The sequence below is a fragment of the Salmo salar genome, chromosome ssa03 (genome assembly GCF_905237065.1).
Source record: "Salmo salar chromosome ssa03, Ssal_v3.1, whole genome shotgun sequence".
In the NCBI taxonomy this organism is placed as follows: domain Eukaryota; kingdom Metazoa; phylum Chordata; class Actinopteri; order Salmoniformes; family Salmonidae; genus Salmo; species Salmo salar.
The window spans coordinates 64,813,191-64,830,893 of record NC_059444.1 but is presented as its reverse complement, the minus strand read 5'-3'; the positions used below and the strand labels follow the sequence as shown (position 1 = coordinate 64,830,893).

The 17,703-nt window shown below is 48.2% G+C and overlaps 1 protein-coding gene across 2 annotated transcripts in view; it reads left to right on the top strand.

Moving 5' to 3' along the window:
- Positions 1-10,821, top strand: part of LOC106601277 (collagen alpha-1(XI) chain) — an 83,312-nt gene extending 72,491 nt beyond the window's left edge. For both annotated transcript variants that reach the window (XM_045715123.1, XM_045715122.1), the window contains 3 exons: positions 376-444; positions 8,028-8,261; positions 8,619-10,821. In XM_045715123.1, the coding sequence (XP_045571079.1) occupies positions 376-444; positions 8,028-8,261; positions 8,619-8,765 (450 nt within the window). In that variant the 3' untranslated portion in view covers positions 8,766-10,821. The remainder of the gene's footprint in view (positions 1-375; positions 445-8,027; positions 8,262-8,618) is intronic.
- The last annotated feature ends 6,882 nt before the right edge of the window (positions 10,822-17,703 follow it).

The following is a 17,703-nucleotide window of genomic DNA, read 5'->3' as shown; positions in this document are numbered from 1 at the left end:
AGTAGTGTACAGTACATATTCATTGGCCTCAGATCAACTGGTGTCTTACAGATGCACTATCTTGATTTGACCCTATTTTTCACAGCAGGAAAATAATCCAGCAGCTATAGGATATGTTAATTATTATGTGGATTATAATTAATAGATATTTTTTAGGGGTTGATATATTTTCTGTTACATTTTTCATAATGGCAAATCAATTTTAAAGTGGAAATCACACACTTTAGAAGCCTTTTAAAACCTTTAATACACTACAATTGGTATTTCCTGCTGTGCAGGAAATTCTCCGCAACAACAGAGTGATCAAATTAAGATACCTCCTCAGAAGCCTGTGTTACAGAGATTCCTTGTTTCCTTCTCTATTCTTGTGAACAGGTGAAGCTAGCAGCCTGGAACAAAGAGAAGCCAGGAAGCTGGTTCAGTCAATACAGGAAAGGCAAACAGGTACTGACCACTTTCAACTGCTGCCATTCATTTAAATGTTTCCAAACCCCAGGTAAATTATATTAATTTAAAGGGAGTGCATTTGAATAATATTCATGTGTATAATTGAGTAGATGTGCATGTGTGTGAGCATGTGTGTGAGCATGTGTGTGATAGAACCTACTGTCCAATAGAGGGTTCATGTATGTGCCCATGTATGATAACTGTGTTTTCTGCCTGCAGAAGTGAGTGAGTCACACAGAGCCATTGGCAGCAGTGGACTCTCATTGAAGAGCATTCAGAGCTTTGAGCACTGGTCTTTCATGTGCACCTGACCAGACATCTCTTAACACAGAATCCCAATCCCTTTCACTGACTCTTTCACACCCACGCCATTGTGTCCTTTTCTCTCTCTCTCTCTCTCTCTCTCTCTCTCTCTCGCTCTCGCTCTCTCTCTCTTTCTATCTTTCTCTTTCTTTCTTTCTTTCTTTCTTTCTTTCTTTCTTTCTTTCTTTCTTTCTTTCTTTCTTTCTTTCTTTCTTTCTTTCTTTCTTTCTTTCTTTCTTTCTTTCTTTCTCTCCCACTAACTCTCTTTCTCTACAACTCTCTTATTCTGACTCTCTAGGCAAATTATTGTGACCTTTGTCCCCTCCTCTCCTGTTACATTATTAATGAAACACTGGTTGTGAGATTTCTAAGAGAGCGAAAAGGTTCATGGTAACACAATTGGTCCTAGCGTTCCTCTGTTCACCAGGGTGGATATAGTGCTGTCGCCAGCATTAACTCTGTCAGCTAGGTTTTGTGCCAGCATTAACTCTGTCAGCTTGGTTTTGTGCCAGCATTAACTCTGTCAGCTAGGTTTTGTGCCAGCATTAACTCTGTCAGTGTCACGAATCCCACCGAAGGTGGCTCCCCTGCCTGCTCGGGCGGCGCTCGGCGGTCGTCGTCACCGACCTACTAGCCGCCGCTGATCCTTTTTTCCTTTTCGTTTGGTTTGTCTTATTGGTTGCACCTGTTCCTCATTTGTCTTTTGATTTTGGTTATTTAAGCCTGGTTAGCCCGCCCAGTGTTGTGCGGGATTATTTAGCGTCAGGTTGTGTTTTGTATTTGGATGTGGTGGCGATCTACTACTGTTCTATTTTCATGCATGCTGTGCACCTGTTGTTTGGGCACTTTGCATTTTTCACGCCCGTTGTGTTGGCGTCGATCGTGTTGTGTTTTTATTGAATAAACACACAGTTCCTTACCTCTGCTCTCTGCGCCTGACTCCTACCACCACTCCTAGCAACGACTGACAGAATCCCGCACCAGCTATGGAGTCAGCAGGAGCAGCCTCCCCTCCTCTCCCATCGATGGAGGAACGGGTCCTTCACCATACCACCATCCTCCACCGAATCGGCTCAGCGATGGAGCAGATGATGGAGAGGATGGACCGATGGGAGAGGAGTGGCCTCCCTACCGCATCCCCAGCACCAACTCCTCCTCCACCATCTACCCCTCCACCGACGTCCGGACCCGGAGCCCTACGCCTGGCTCTCCCCAGGGAGTACGATGGAGCGGCGGCGGGGTGCCAGGGGTTCCTGCTACAGTTGGATTTGTACCTGGCTACCGTTCATCCAGCTCCCTCCGGAGAGGAGAGCGTAAGCGTCCTCGTCTCCTGCTTAACGGGACGTGCCCTGGAGTGGGCCAACGCAGTGTGGTATGGCCCAGACTCGGCAAGGGATCACTACCCTGAGTTCACCCACCGGTTCCGGGCCGTGTTCGACCACCCAGCAGAAGGCCGGGCGGCGGGTGAACGGCTGTTCCACCTGCGTCAGGAGACGAGGAGCGCACAGGACTTTGCTCTGGAGTTCCGGACCTTGGCTGCTGGAGCGGGGTGGAACGACAGGGCCCTGATGGACCACTATCGGTGTAGCCTCCGGGAGGACGTCCGCCGTGAGCTAGCCTGTCGGGACACTACCCTGTCGCTAGACGAACTAATCGACATGTCCATTCGTCTTGACAATCTGCTGGCTGCGCGCGGGCGTCCAGACGGGGCCCTGTTGGTTCCACCTCCAGGTCCTCCAGCTCCCATTCCTATGGAGCTAGGGGGGCCGCGTCCAGGGGAACCGGAGGAGGAGGCTCCCCTTGTATCCAGTGTGGTCGGAGAGGACACACTACCGACAGGTGCTGGGGGAGCTCCTCTGGGAATCGGGATGGCAGGCGGAGCACTCCTCGTCCATCTCAGGTGAGTAAGCACCAACCTCACCCAGAGCTCCCTGTTGGTCACATGTTCGTTTTAGTAACTTTCCCCTTGTTTTCTCCCTCTTTCCAGCATAAGGCGCTAGTCGATTCAGGCGCAGCTGGAAACTTTATGGATCGTGGGCTCGCATTAAGGCTAGGGATTCCCCTGGTGTCATTGGACCAACCTTTCCCCGTGCACTCCTTAGATAGCAGACCATTAGGGTCAGGACTGGTCAGGGAGGCCAAGGTGCCACTGGACATGGTAACGCAGGGGGATCATGGGGAACGGATTAGTCTCTTCCTCATTGATTCTCCTGCGTTTCCGGTGGTGCTGGGGATTCCCTGGCTGGCCAATCACAATCCCAATATTTCGTGGAGACAGGGGGCTCTCAGAGGGTGGTCAGAGGAGTGCTCAGGCAGGTGTAAGGGAGTTTCCATCGGTGCGACGACGGTGGAGAGTCCAGACCAGGTTTCCACTGTGCGCATTCCCTCAGAATATGCCGATTTGGCTATCGCCTTCTGTAAAAAGAGGGCGACCCGATTACCACCTCATCGACGAGGGGATTGCGTGATAAATCTCCAGGTAAACGCTGCACTTCCCAGGAGTCACGTGTACCCATTGTCACAGGAGGAGACGTTGGCTATGGAAACATATGTCACGGAATCTCTGAGACAGGGGTATATTCGGCCCTCCATGTCACCCGTCTCCTCGAGTTTCTTTTTTGTGAAGAAAAAGGATGGAGGGTTGCGTCCGTGCATTGATTATCGAGGTCTAAATTCCATCACAGTAGGGTTCAGTTACCCACTACCTCTCATCGCTACGGCGGTGGAATCATTTCACGGCGCGCGTTTTTTCACGAAACTGGACCTCGGGAGCGCGTACAATCTGGTGCGTATCCGGGGAGGAGACGAGTGGAAAACCGCATTTAGTACCACATCGGGCCACTATGAGTACCTCGTCATGCCGTACGGGTTAAAGAATGCTCCAGCCGTCTTTCAATCCTTTGTTGACGAGATTCTCAGGGACCTGCACGGACAGGGGGTGGTGGTGTATATTGACGACATCTTGATTTATTCCGCCACCCGCGCCGCGCATGTCTCCCTGGTGCGCAAGGTGCTTGAGCGACTGCTGGAGAATGACCTGTACGTCAAGGCTGAGAAATGTGAGTTTTTCAAACGAGCCGTTTCCTTCCTGGGGTATCGCATTTCCACCTCGGGGGTGGTGATGGAGGATGACCGCGTTAAAGCCGTGCGTAATTGGCCGACTCCGACCACGGTAAAGGAGGTGCAGCGGTTTTTAGGGTTTGCCAATTACTACCGGAGGTTTATCCGGGGCTTTGGTCAAGTTGCTGCTCCCATTACCTCACTGCTGAAGGGGGGTCCGGCGCGCTTGCGCTGGTCAGCAGAGGCGAACAGAGCGTTCAGTCGCCTGAAGGAGCTGTTTACCGTTGCTCCAGTGCTGGCTCATCCGGATCCCTCTTTGGCATTCATAGTGGAGGTGGACGCGTCCGAGACTGGGGTGGGGGCCGTGCTATCACAGCGCTCGGGCACGCCACCCAAACTCCGCCCGTGCGCTTTCTTCTCTAGGAAGCTAGGGCCGGCGGAGCAGAACTATGATGTGGGGGACAGGGGTTGTTAGCTGTGGTCAAGGCTCGGAAGGTGTGGAGACATTGGCTTGAGGGGGCAAAGCACCCTTTCCTCATCTGGACTGACCACCATAACCTCGAGTACATCCGGGCAGCTAGGAGACTGAATCTGCGTCAGGCCAGGTGGGCCATGTTCTTTACCCGTTTCCGGTTCACCATCTCTTATCGGCCAGGTTCACTGAACACGAAGGCCGACGCACTGTCCCGCCTATATGACACCGAGGAGAGGGCCATCGATCCGGCTCCCATTCTTCCGGCGTCGTGTTTGGTAGCTCCGGTGGTATGGGAGTTGGACGCGGAGATCGAGCGGGCGTTAAGGTCGGAACCTGCACCATCGCAGTGTCCGACAGGTGTTCAGTACGTACCGCTTGGTCTCCGTGATCGATTGATTCGATGGGCCCATAATCTCCCCTCTTCGGGTCACCCTGGGATCGAGAGGACAGTGCGGAACCTGAGGGGGAAGTACTGGTGGCCCACCTTGGGTAAGGACGTGCGGTTTTATGTTTCCTCCTGCTCGGTGTGCGCTTAGAGCAAGGCTCCTCGACACCTGCCTAGAGGGAAATTACACCCCCTTCCCGTTCCACAGCGGCCGTGGTCACACTTATCAGTGGACTTCCTCACTGACCTTCCCGTATAACAGGGGAACACCACTATCCTGGTCGTTGTGGATCGGTTCTCGAAGTCCTGTCGTCTCATCCCGTTGCCCGGTCTCCCTACGGCTCTGCAGACTGCGGAGGCCCTGTTTACCCATGTCTTCCGGCACTATGGGGTGCCCGAGGACATCGTTTCTGATCGGGGTCCCCAGTTCACGTCCAGAGTTTGGAGGGCGTTCATGGAACGTTTGGGGGTCTCGGTCAGCCTGACCTCGGGTTTCCACCCCGAGAGTAATGGGCAGGTGGAGAGGGTGAACCAAGAGGTGGGTAGGTTTCTAAGGACGTATTGCCAGGACCGGCCCAGAGAATGGGCGAGATACGTGCCATGGGCAGAAATAGCCCAGAATTCTCTACGGCACTCATCAACCAACATGTCACCGTTCTAGTGCGTGTCGGGCTACCAGCCGGTCCTGGCTCCATGGCACCAGAGCCAGACCGAGGCTCCTGCGGTGGAGGATTGGGTGCAGCGCTCGAAGGACACCTGGAGAGCCGTCAAAGACGCACTTACAAAGGCGAGTGGACGGCAGAAGAAGAGCGCTGACCAGCACCGCAGTGAGACCCCTGTGTTTGCACCAGGGGATCGAGTCTGGCTCTCGGCTAGAAACCTGCCCCTCCGCTTGCCCTGCCGGAAGCTGGGCCCGCAGTGTGTAGGGCCGTTTAAAGTCCTGAGGAGGATAAACGAGGTGTGTTACCGGTTACAACTTCCATCTTACTACCGTATTAACCCCTCGTTTCATGTGTCTCTCCTCAGGCCGGTGGTGGCTGGTCCCATGCAGGAAGGTGAGGTGCCGGAGGTTCCTCCCCCCCGCTGGACATTGGGGGGTCCCCGGCGTATAAAATACGCGCCATTCTGGACTCCAGACTTCGGGGCGGGGCCTACAGTACCTCGTCGACTGGGAGGGGTGCGGCGCGGAGGAGAGGTGCTGGGTACCCAGGAGGGACATTTTGGATCCTCCACTACTGAGGGAGTTCCACCGCCTTCATGGGGATCGCCCTGCGCCTCGTCCTCCGGGTCGCCCTCGAGGTCGGTGGCGGCGCGCTGCGGGAGCCGCGCGTCAGGAGGGGGGTACTGTCACGAATCCCACCGAAGGTGGCTCCCCTGCCTGCTCGGGCGGCGCTCGGCGGTCGTCGTCACCGACCTACTAGCCGCCGCTGATCCTTTTTTCCTTTTCGTTTGGTTTGTCTTATTGGTTGCACCTGTTCCTCATTTGTCTTTTGATTTTGGTTATTTAAGCCTGGTTAGCCCGCCCAGTGTTGTGCGGGATTATTTAGCGTCAGGTTGTGTTTTGTATTTGGATGTGGTGGCGATCTACTACTGTTCTATTTTCATGCATGCTGTGCACCTGTTGTTTGGGCACTTTGCATTTTTCACGCCCGTTGTGTTGGCGTCGATCGTGTTGTGTTTTTATTGAATAAACACACAGTTCCTTACCTCTGCTCTCTGCGCCTGACTCCTACCACCACTCCTAGCAACGACTGACAGTCAGCTTGGTTTTGTGCCAGCATTAACTCTGTCAGCTTAGTTTTGTGCCAGCATTAACCCTGTCAGCTAGGTTTTGTGCCAGCATTAACTCTGTCAGCTTGGTTTTGTGCCAGCATTAACTCTGTCAGCTAGGTTTTGTGCCAGCATTAACTCTGTCAGCTAGGTTTTGTGCCAGCATTAACTCTGTCACCTTGGTTTTGTGCCACCATTAACTATGTCAGCTAGGTTTTGTGCCAGCATTAACTCTGTCACCTTGGTTTTGTGCCACCATTAACTATGTCAGCTTGGTTTTGTGCCAGCATTACCTCTGTCAGCTAGGTTTTCCTGCCCAGGTTATTTGGTCATGGAAAACTCCTGGCCCTAGCCATTATAGATTGGATGTATATAGTGCTTTACCAGATGCTCTACTACAAATGCATTGGTACTGCTATTTGGTATGGACATTCCACATGTGACTGAAATGGTCATTGAGAGTTGTTTCTTTCCCCTGGTCCAGTTATCATGCAGTGACGGGAGCCCGGTTGCTTCAAGTGGTCTATATTAATATGTGGTTCATATCTGGTCTAGTTCTCATTCAGTGACTCTGACATGCTGTGTGTCTCTGGTCCAGTTACAGTACAATGACTCTGACATGCTGTGTGTCTCTGGTCTAGTTACAGTACAATGACTCTGATATGCTGTGTGTCTCTGGTCCAGTTACAGTACAATGACTCTGACATGCTGTGTGTCTCTGGTCTAGTTACAGTACAATGACTCTGATATGCTGTGTGTCTCTGGTCCAGTTACAGTACAATGACTCTGACATGCTGTGTGTCTCTGGTCCAGTTCCAGTACAATGACTCTGATATGCTGTGTGTCTCTGGTCTAGTTACAGTACAATGACTCTGACATGCTGTGTGTCTCTGGTCCAGTTACAGTACAATGACTCTGACATGCTGTGTGTCTCTGGTCCAGTTCCAGTACAATGACTCTGATATGCTGTGTGTCTCTGGTCCAGTTCCAGTACAACGACTCTGATATGCTGTGTGTCTCTGGTCTAGTTACAGTACAATGACTCTGATATGCTGTGTGTCTCTGGTCCAGTTACAGTACAATGACTCTGACATGCTGTGTGTCTCTGGTCTAGTTACAGTACAATGACTCTGATATGCTGTGTGTCTCTGGTCCAGTTACAGTACAATGACTCTGACATGCTGTGTGTCTCTGGTCCAGTTCCAGTACAATGACTCTGATATGCTGTGTGTCTCTGGTCCAGTTCCAGTACAATGACTCTGACATGCTGTGTGTCTCTGGTCCAGTTCCAGTACAATGACTCTGATATGCTGTGTGTCTCTGGTCCAGTTCCAGTACAATGACTCTGATATGCTGTGTGTCTCTGGTCCAGTTACGGTACAATGACTCTGATATGCTGTGTGTCTCTGGTCCAGTTACAGTACAATGACTCTGATATGCTGTGTGTCTCTGGACCAGTTACAGTACAATGACTCTGATATGCTGTGTGTCTCTGGTCCAGTTACAGTACAATGACTCTGATATGCTGTGTGTCTCTGGTCCAGTTACAGTACAGTGACTCTGATATGCTGTGTGTCTCTGGTCCAGTTACAGTACAGTGACTCTGATGGGAACCCGGTCCACGTGGTCCAGCTGACCTTCCTGAAACTGCTGAGTGCCACGGCCAGACAGACCTTCACCTACTCCTGCCAGAACTCTGCCGGCTGGTTTGACAGCACTACCCGCAGCCACCAACACGCCATACGCTTCCGGGGCAGCAACGACGAGGAGATGAGCCAGGCCAAGAACCCCTTCATCCAGGCAACACACGACGGCTGCCAGGTAGGTGCCATGCAGAGACAAAGGAAAATGAATGAATGACTGAATTACTGTAATTGGTGCTAATGTTTTGACCAATGCTGATGTTATGACAAATGCTAATGTTTTTTGACCAATGGTAATTTTTTGACCAATGCTAATGTTTTGACAAATGCTAATGTTTTGATCAATGCTAATGTTTTGACCAATATTTTGTCAGCTGCTGTTTGATTCGATAAGGCCATGCAGCTGATCACAATCAGTTCATCATATGATATCTGAGTATGGTATAGATAGGATTGGAGTTGGAATGAAATCTAGCAAGTTAGCAGGCACAGTGTATCCTCAACTCTGCTGTCTTTTTCTTTGTCTCTGCTGTAGTTCCGTAAGGGACAGGAGCGGACAGTCCTGGAGATCGACTCCCCCAGAGCAGAGCTGCTGCCAGTCATAGACGTGGCCCCCTCAGACTTTGGAAGCAACAACCAAAAATTTGGCTTCCACGTGGGACCAGTATGTTACAACGGTTAACTAACGTTGTCTCAACCAACCAAGGAATGACCGGAACTGACCTGCACAACAACTTACCAATGAAAGAAACTGGACTTCACTGTTGTTTCCACACACAATATTTATTATTATATGTCCGTATATGTGGTAGGTTTGTGGCATATGTTATAAGACTCTCAAACAGCCAATGGGACGTGAGGTTTCATTGTTTCCGTGACAATAACAACCAATGGTGAGTAGAGGAGCAAAGGCAAGAAGGAACAAAGCACATTTATCAAAGGGAATTCATCCAATTAGATATATTTAATTTGTAGTGTTTTTTTCTTTATCGGCATTCTTTTCTTCGCTCACCTTTTGAGTGTGCTGTAATTAGATTCACTAGAAGTAGTCTCTTGTTCCACTTGACAACAACCAATTTAAAAAGACAGGCAGATCCCTCCCATGTTGAGGCATGGGGTTAGCCTGTCATCTGTGGTATGGGTCAGTTGAGTGGCACTGTCTTTGCCAGGCCTGGGATGCAGATGAGATGAGTTGCTACCTGAGGGATTATGATGAGAGTGGAGTGGAATTAGCAGGAGACACTAGCATACTCATTAGCATGCCTGGATTGCAGTAGGATAATATCATATTGCAGTATAAGGACATCAGTTCTTGTTAACTGGTGGTGTACCGCAGTATCGACGGTTGTAGGATCTTCATTTGAGCCAGTTTGCTACAGCAGGAAAATAATCCTGCAGCAACAGGAAATGTGAATTATTATGTGGATTATAATGAATGGACATTTTTGTTGGGGTTGATACATTTTTCATAAGGGAAAATCAAGTCTGAAATTTCTAAGTAAAAATTACAAATACACTACAAGTTTTACATTTCAAATGAAAGATCCTACATCAGTAGCATGTCAATTCCATACTAGTCTATTTCATCTGTCAACGTTCCCTGTGTTAGTTAGAAGGTTGAACATACTGTATGATAGAAATGATATCTTTGCTCAGTGCTTTCCCTTCAACTGCAGATCACTCACTGAATGACCTTGAGAAGAGCACACAATACCATGTTACTAGTAGTCTGTTGAGCCCAATGGTTACTTGAATGGAGAAGGTTGCTTTCCTTATCGGACTGGTTTACTCTGCACGCTGTTGATAATATGACTTTCCGGCCTTCCATGTTTTCATTTCCTATTTGTGTCAGTTTGGCGTCCATTTTATTACGGAAAACAAGCATTCTGTATTCCAGGCCTTAATGGTTGAGCTGGAGCTGTTTTAGCCCGAGAATGAGTTTCAGAGCATGTTGTTCTTAAAAAGGATATTAACAGTGTTTTCTCCAGTCCTCCATTTGTCTGTTACATCAAGGAGCATTTCACATGTCGTTGTTTTCAAGCATCTTTTAAAAAGTACTATTATTATCCACTGTCCTGTTCTCCACCTCAGTCATGTATTTGTTTATTTGTTTTATGTGTTTTCATTTTTATGATGTATTTTGTTATGATGTGTGGTGCTAAAGAAAATGTTTTTGTTTTATGTCAACTACATTTGTGTTGTTGTGTGTCTTGAGGGAGAAAGGGTGCAAGTTATTTGTGCTGCAAAAGCTGTGCATGATGGGTAAGGAATGCTCTCTGAGCCAGGGAGTATCATATCGTACTGTAGGACTGGACACTACAGTACACACACTCCAACATGCTGTATGGTATGCAGGTTACAGTACCAGAGGTAGGTTAGGGGTAAGTTCCACGTTTTCGCTTTAAGCGTTAAAACTCCCAAGACAGCCGCTGTTACAACATAGTGCCTTTACATCTCTACAACATCTCTCCAACATAACCTGCAGGCTGGTCTCCCAGCCTGAATACATAAACAGTACAGGCAGTTTACCAGCTTACTCCTCCTCACACTGTCTTTTAGTATTTAAACAATTCAGTACAGTAAAATTCCCGCCCCGTCCTTCCACACCCTGTGTATAGTATCTGTCCAACTCATTTATATACTGTACAGTTATTCTAAGGATTTGAGTATGATTAATAATCTGTTGCCTGAATGAAAACGTGTTTGTGAAAAGCGAATAAAAAAAACTATTTTAAAAAGACTAGGCTGTATCTGGGAGAGGGACACACAGAGAGAGAGAGAGAGAGAGAGAGAGAGAGAGAGTAGAGAAGAGAAGAAGAGAAGGAGGGAGAGAGAGAGAGAGAGAGAGAGAGAGAGAGAGAGAGAGAGGGGGAGAGAGAGAGAGAGAGAGAGAGATGTTTGTATCGGCCTCTCACCACTCAGTGTAATAGACAAACAAGTCTCTTCATTACCGCCTAGTTCTGCAACATTCACTCAATGAGCCCGCAATCAACATCCCACCACAGCAGATGTAATCAACTCTGATTGGATTCCCAGTTCATTTATTTCAATTAGCTGGTGTTTCATTCCTCCAGAAACAGAGGAGAAACGCTAGCCAGGGAGGGAGGGAGGGAAGGAGGAGAGCGGTAATGAACTGGATAAGGAACACAGCCATTGAATTTTGCCCAGAACTGTGGGCGCGTGTGTGTGTGTGTGTGTGTGTGTGTGTGTGTGTGTGTGTGTGTGTGTGTGTGTGTGAGAGGGCAGAAAGGAGGATACACAGAACAGACACTGCCATATTGTTGGCTCTTGCTATGACACTGTCTGGTTGGCTGGTTATGTGACAAAAACACACTGTCAAATCTTCCTCTTGCTGGCTCTCCTCTCTCACTTTTATTCAGACATAATACTTGCTCTCTCTCTCTCTCTCTCTCTCTCTCACACACACACACACACACACACACACACACACACACACACACACACACACACACACACACACACACACACACACACACACACACACACACACACACACACACACACACACACACGTTCGATCACATAACCAAAGAGCAAGTCCACCAGTCCCCTACGGAGACTAGTCCTCAAGGTTAACGTCAATGCAGAATAAAGGTTACAGTACATTTCTCTCCTTTCTGCTCTCTTCAACTCAATTGGATTTTAACCACAGTGTAAGCTCCTGGCTGGGAAAGGTCAGGCCTAGCTGCTTCCTCAGAATAATGATCAAGCAAAGTACATCATGACCATCGATAGGCTAATATACATTTTAGCACACACTATGCTGTAGGATCTGGGTAGAATGAATCTCTATGCTGTAGGATCTGGGTAGAATGAATCACTATGCTGTTGAATCTGGGTAGAATGAATCACTATGCTGTAGGATCTGGGTAGAATGAATCACTATGCTGTTGAATCTGGGTAGAATGAATCACTATGCTGTTGAATCTGGGTAGAATGAATCACTATGCTGTAGGATCTGGGTAGAATGAATCACTATGCTGTAGGATCTGGGTAGAATGAATCACTATGCTGTAGGATCTGGGTAGAATGAATCACTATGCTGTTGAATCTGACTAGAATGAATCACTATGCTGTTGAATCTGAGTAGAATGAATCACTATGCTGTAGGATCTGGGTAGAATGAATCACTATGCTGTTGAATCTGAGTAGAATGAATCACTATGCTGTTGAATCTGGTGCTGCCGTTGGGTCTTTGTATCTCTGAGGTCCTCTATTCTCCCCAACCCATTGTCCATGTTGCTTTGTTGAGCAGAGAAGATAGTAAGATAGTATCTCCTGTACTGTATCTCTTTATCTCCTGTATCTGTGTAGGACTATTTCTGTCTGATACCCTCTGATCTCTGGGCTCTCTTTGCTGTCCTGTGATCTGTACGCGCGATACTGACCTATATCTACATATAGATCTGATGTGCTGTGATCTTTAGGCTTTGTATTAATCTGGATCTGTTCTATACTGTAAATCAGCCCAGCTCCGGGCCTGTGGAAGAGAGTTTAGTGAAGGGTTGATGAGCCATGTTTAGCCTCCTGTATTTAGATCCTGGAGTAGACTAATTCTCCAGTCCCTATAGCACACAGAGAATTTGTTTCAGTGCTACAGTAACAACATATTCTTTCATTCATCTCTTTCATTCTCTTTCCATCTCTCTTATCTCTCACTAGTCTCAGAACTCTGTAGCTGGAGCTCGACTTCTCTTTCTCCCTCACTCCCTTTAACCATCTTTCTTTCTCCTGCTCTTTCCTCTCTCTCTCTCTCCTCTCTTTCCCAGCCCCCAGGTTTCCTCTCCTATGCGTCTCAGTGACGTTGATTGTAACTGGGCTGAACATGTCACCAAGTCAGTGTGAGAGATGAACATATTAAACAGGCGTTTAGATTCATGAGAGAGTGAACACAGAGATATCTACATCTCCTGTAGACTCCTGGCTGTAACAGCTCTACCGATGCCACTACATCTTTCTGTTGTGTCACAATCCATAACTGTAAACATTATTTAGCCACATCAGCGTTGTGTGAATATATGGATTTATTGGTTTCTTGTGAAAGCACTACGTTTTGCGATACATATTTACTTATGTATGACTCTTCCTGTATATTTATATGCAAGCGGTATGTCTATATCTAGAGGACTGTTGATATCTCCAGGAGTGATAATTATAAATGTTGTCTTTATCTGATGTGGTCTAGTACAGTCTTTTTGCTAGCTAAGGCCGTCTACTTTAAGTGCTGCCTGTCTTCCCAGTGTCCTACTTGGTGTGTGAACTGCTGACTGCTCATAACTTGCAGCTGATTGTTGACACATCGACCAGGATTAAGGGGCAGGGCAATTTGTGATTGTTGTTGTTTTGGTAATCAGTGGCTGTATTGGAGGGGGAGTGGTTTCTCCTCTCCTAGGCAATTAGCAATTAGTGTTAGTCCTTCAGTCTCCCCTGTTTTCTCAGTGGCAGCTGTAAACGGCGGTCGTGTCAGTGGCGGTCTCGTCGTCAAAACTAAGACGGTTCTGCCGAGTTGTTCTGTGGAGTTATTTAAGGAAGGAACGAGAGGAAGGCTCCACAACAATCTCTGACTTGAATATCTTACCTAGTTATTTCCATATGATCTCATTTGGCAACTATGTGTGTGTTTGTATACCTGTCCTCTCCCTGTAGGATTTTTATTTTATTTTTATTTTTATATAGGCTTTACAGACACTCACCACCCCTTGGCTGCAACCCTTCTAATATAGTGAAACCCTTCTAAGTTAGTGTACCCTGTGCGCACAACCCATGTGGAATTCCTGGTCTCCAGCAGCGTTTGGAACTGCCAATCTGCGGCCAAGAACACCGAGTTCATCTCAGCCTATACTGCCCTTCAGTCGGTAGACTTTTTGGCCCTGATGGAGAGACATGGATCATCCCAGAGAACACTGCTACTCCACCTGCTCTCTCTTAATCTGAGTACGTGTTTTCTCATAGTCTGAGAGCATCTGGTCATCACGGGGGGTGGCACAGGGCTACTCATTTCTCCTAAGTGGAGATTTTCTCTTTTCTCCCTCACTCCCTGTCCACCTACTCATTTGAATTCCATGTTGTCACTGTGTCTGCACCACGTACTCTCACTACTGGTGTCCCCTAGGGCTCGGTTCTAGGCCCTCTCTTCTTCTCTCTGTACCATTAGCTCTGTCATATCCTCACATGGACTCTCCTATTATTGCTATGCGGATGACACTCGACTACCTTTCTCCTTCCCCCCCTTCTGACACCCAGGTGGCGACACCCATCTCTGCGTGCCTGGCAGATATCTCAACTTGGATGTCGGCCCAACACCTCAAGCTCAACCTCGACAAGATGGAGCTGCTCTTCCTCCCGGGGAAGGCCTGCCTGCTCCAAGACCTCTCCATCATGGTTGACAACTCCATGGTGTTCCCCTCCCAGAGTGCAAAGAACCTTGGCGTGACCCTGGACAAGACCCTGTCATTTTCTGCAAACATCAAAGCAGTGACTCGCAGGTTAATGCTCTACAACATCCGTAGAGTATGACCCTACCTCACACAGGAAGCGGCGCAGGTCCTAATCCAGGCACTTGTCCTCTCTCTTCTGGACTACTGCAACTCGCTGTTGGTTGATCTCCCCGCGTGTGCCATTTAACCCCTGCAACTTATCCAGAACGCTGCAGCCCGCCTGGTGTTCAACCTTCCCAAGCTCTCCCATGTCACCCCACTCCTCCACACACTCCACTGGTTTCGCATCCACTACAAGAACATGGTGCTTACCTACAGAGCAGCAAGAGGAACTGCCCCTCGTTATCTTCAGGCTTTGCTCAAACCCTACACCCCACCCCATAACTCCGTTCTGCCACCTCTGGTCTCTTGCCCCCCCCCCTTTGTGAACTAACACTCGCACTTGACTTTTTCCCTCGTTACTAGCACTGACTTGGCTGATAGCTACTTAGAGGAAAAATGTACTTACTATAAGATAATGTGGTTGTCCCACCTAGTTATCTTAAGATGAATGCAATAACTGTCAGTCGCTCTGGATAAGAGTCTGTTAAAATGTAAATGTAGGTATCCAACACGTATGTGTGCATGTGAGTGAGTGAACAAACGTGCACTCATTAGTGTGCATGTGAGCGTTTCTCCTCCTGTTGACACCCTTCCGCAGCTTCTTTGTCTTCGGAAGAGGGGAGATTATTTCCGCAGATTCTCTTTTCCCATCAAAAGTGGTTATCGACAAAGCTAACATTAGTAAAGAATTGAAGGGAAGGTGGGAGGAGAGGGAGGGAAATATAATTATTCCCTAGGCGGAGGTGTCTGTAGAGCGGTGAGTAGCGGGGAGAGAGAGGCCTGGGTCCTGTGGCTGTCTGAAAGAGTGTCAGATGATTATCTGGGAGACAGAAGAGAGACCAGACACAGCCGTGGATCCCTCCACTATCCCCCCCCAACCCCCTCCCGCCCTTTGTCCTCCTTGCTGCATCACTCCTTCCACCGCCCCCCTCATGCCCCTCTGTTTCAGCTCTCACCGCCCGTCTCCACTGTGTCATTCTCACTTAGTTTAGTCCTCAGTGCGTAGGACAGCGTCAGTCGTCCCAGCAGCGCTTCGCTCCCTCCACGCACAGCCGAGGTAATCAGCAGACTCATATTATTACTAACCAGGGAGAGTGATGGGAGAATCACTCAGGCCAATTTCAGTGTGGACACAGCCTGTTCATAAAGGAGAAACATATTAATGCACTGTAATGAACAAACCACACTCGTATCAGGAGCTGGAACAAATTGTCAGAATCGGTCACGGGGGATTTATGTGTGAGAGTGTGTGTGTGTGTTAGAGAGACTCCATTGTCCATGAAGGACTCCACTGTTCAATAAATATGATTTGCACATAAATCATTGGCGGCAGGGACGGAGAGAAGGGAGAGAAGGGCAGATTGAATGTTATAATGATGAGTGTATAGTGGGGTCGTAGTCCACTTGAGTGTTGAGTCAGGGGAAGTAATCCTTTCCATTCGGCTCCTACAGTATATGAGGCTGCATGACTCCTTTCCTCTGTGGAACAGAATGTAGTAGGATCCTCCTTTCTACCTCTCTCTCTCTCCTCTGCCCCCTCTCTTCATTCTTCACCCTTCTCTTTCCATCATCCCTCTCTCTCCCCCTCTCCTTCCCTCCTCTCCACCTTACCCTCCTCTACCCACCTGTCTCTCTCCCTCTCTCCTTCCCCTCCTTCTCTCCCAACTCTCTCTCAGGATGATCAATGAACCCTGTCCTGTAGTATTGGCTGCTCTGCAAACGCTGACATGGTTGTTATTCTGTCAGAATCCAACATGGCAGCATTTCATGAACGCCCTGGACACATTTCATAAATCTTAGCTGGCCTCGCTGCTGACTAGATGTGAACTGCAGAGGAAGCAGAACCATTGTGTGAGCAGAACAGGACTGTCTTTCTCTCTGTCTGACTGCTGTGAGCCTCACCTACGCTGAGTACAAAATGTCACCCTATTCCCTTTAAAGTGCACTACCTTTGATGAGAGCCCTGGTCAAAAATAGTACGCTAAATAGGGAATAGGGTGCTATTTGGGACGCAACCCTAGCCTCCTGTCAGTGGGTATGGAGCTGGGTTAAAAGATACTAACCTGTTGAGAGCCTGGCTGGTGTTTTACTGCTATAGATGAAATGCATAGCTAGAGATAGCAGGGAGATGAAGGTAATAATGAATGCTGTCAGTCAGACAGCACTGGGCTGTTTGTCATTTGAACAGTACAGTAAGTGCCGCAGTGGTTTAATCAAAATGTTTATTCTGATAAATAGAAAAACTCCAGTGTCCTGTATGTATTGTATATCTGGTTTGTTTGTGTACTAGATAGGGTTTACTCTGTGGTTGTAAGTGTAGGCCTGCGCTTGTGAATTGATGTGCTCATTTGTTTCCCTCAGCTGCTTTTCAATAATTCAGCTCCAACCTAAGAAATAGAGCGGTATAGTTTATCTGAATCTGCTGTAGGAATATACTCTGCACCACTAACTCCCGTCGTATTACCCAGACCCATGTTTCACATACACTACATGTATGTACATAGTAGCAGTAAAGACATTATACACAGACACACTATACATACACATATTCTAAAAAAATATATACATACATATGAAGAGGTAGTGTACACACACACACACACACACACTGTCAGAAACAGTGGTCCATTAATCCCACAGGGACGTCAGACACCCTCTACTCCCATGTGTCTGTTCCTTCAACAGATGAAAGTGCTGTGAAGATGTTCATGTGGAATCGCTGATGGCTGTGCTAGCTGAATAAACTACAGCCTGGGTCTGGCCTACTGGGGTGTTGAGTAAGTACTTGGCTGAAGGGTGTGTTGGGTGTGTTTTCTGGTTGTCGTCCGTAGTGTTTGAACTGCTTGGTGAGATGCTGGAGAGTTAATGAGAAACTGGGGATTTCAGGTGCTGGCTGGCCCTGTGAGAGAGGAGAGGTGAGGATAGGAGAGGAGAAGTGAGGAGACGTGAGGAGAGAAGTGAGGAGAGGAGAGGAGAGGAGGGGTGACTGACAGGTCTCATGAATAGTGATGCTCAACAGCTGCTCATTAACCGCGAGACTGCCAGCTAGCAGACTGAAGG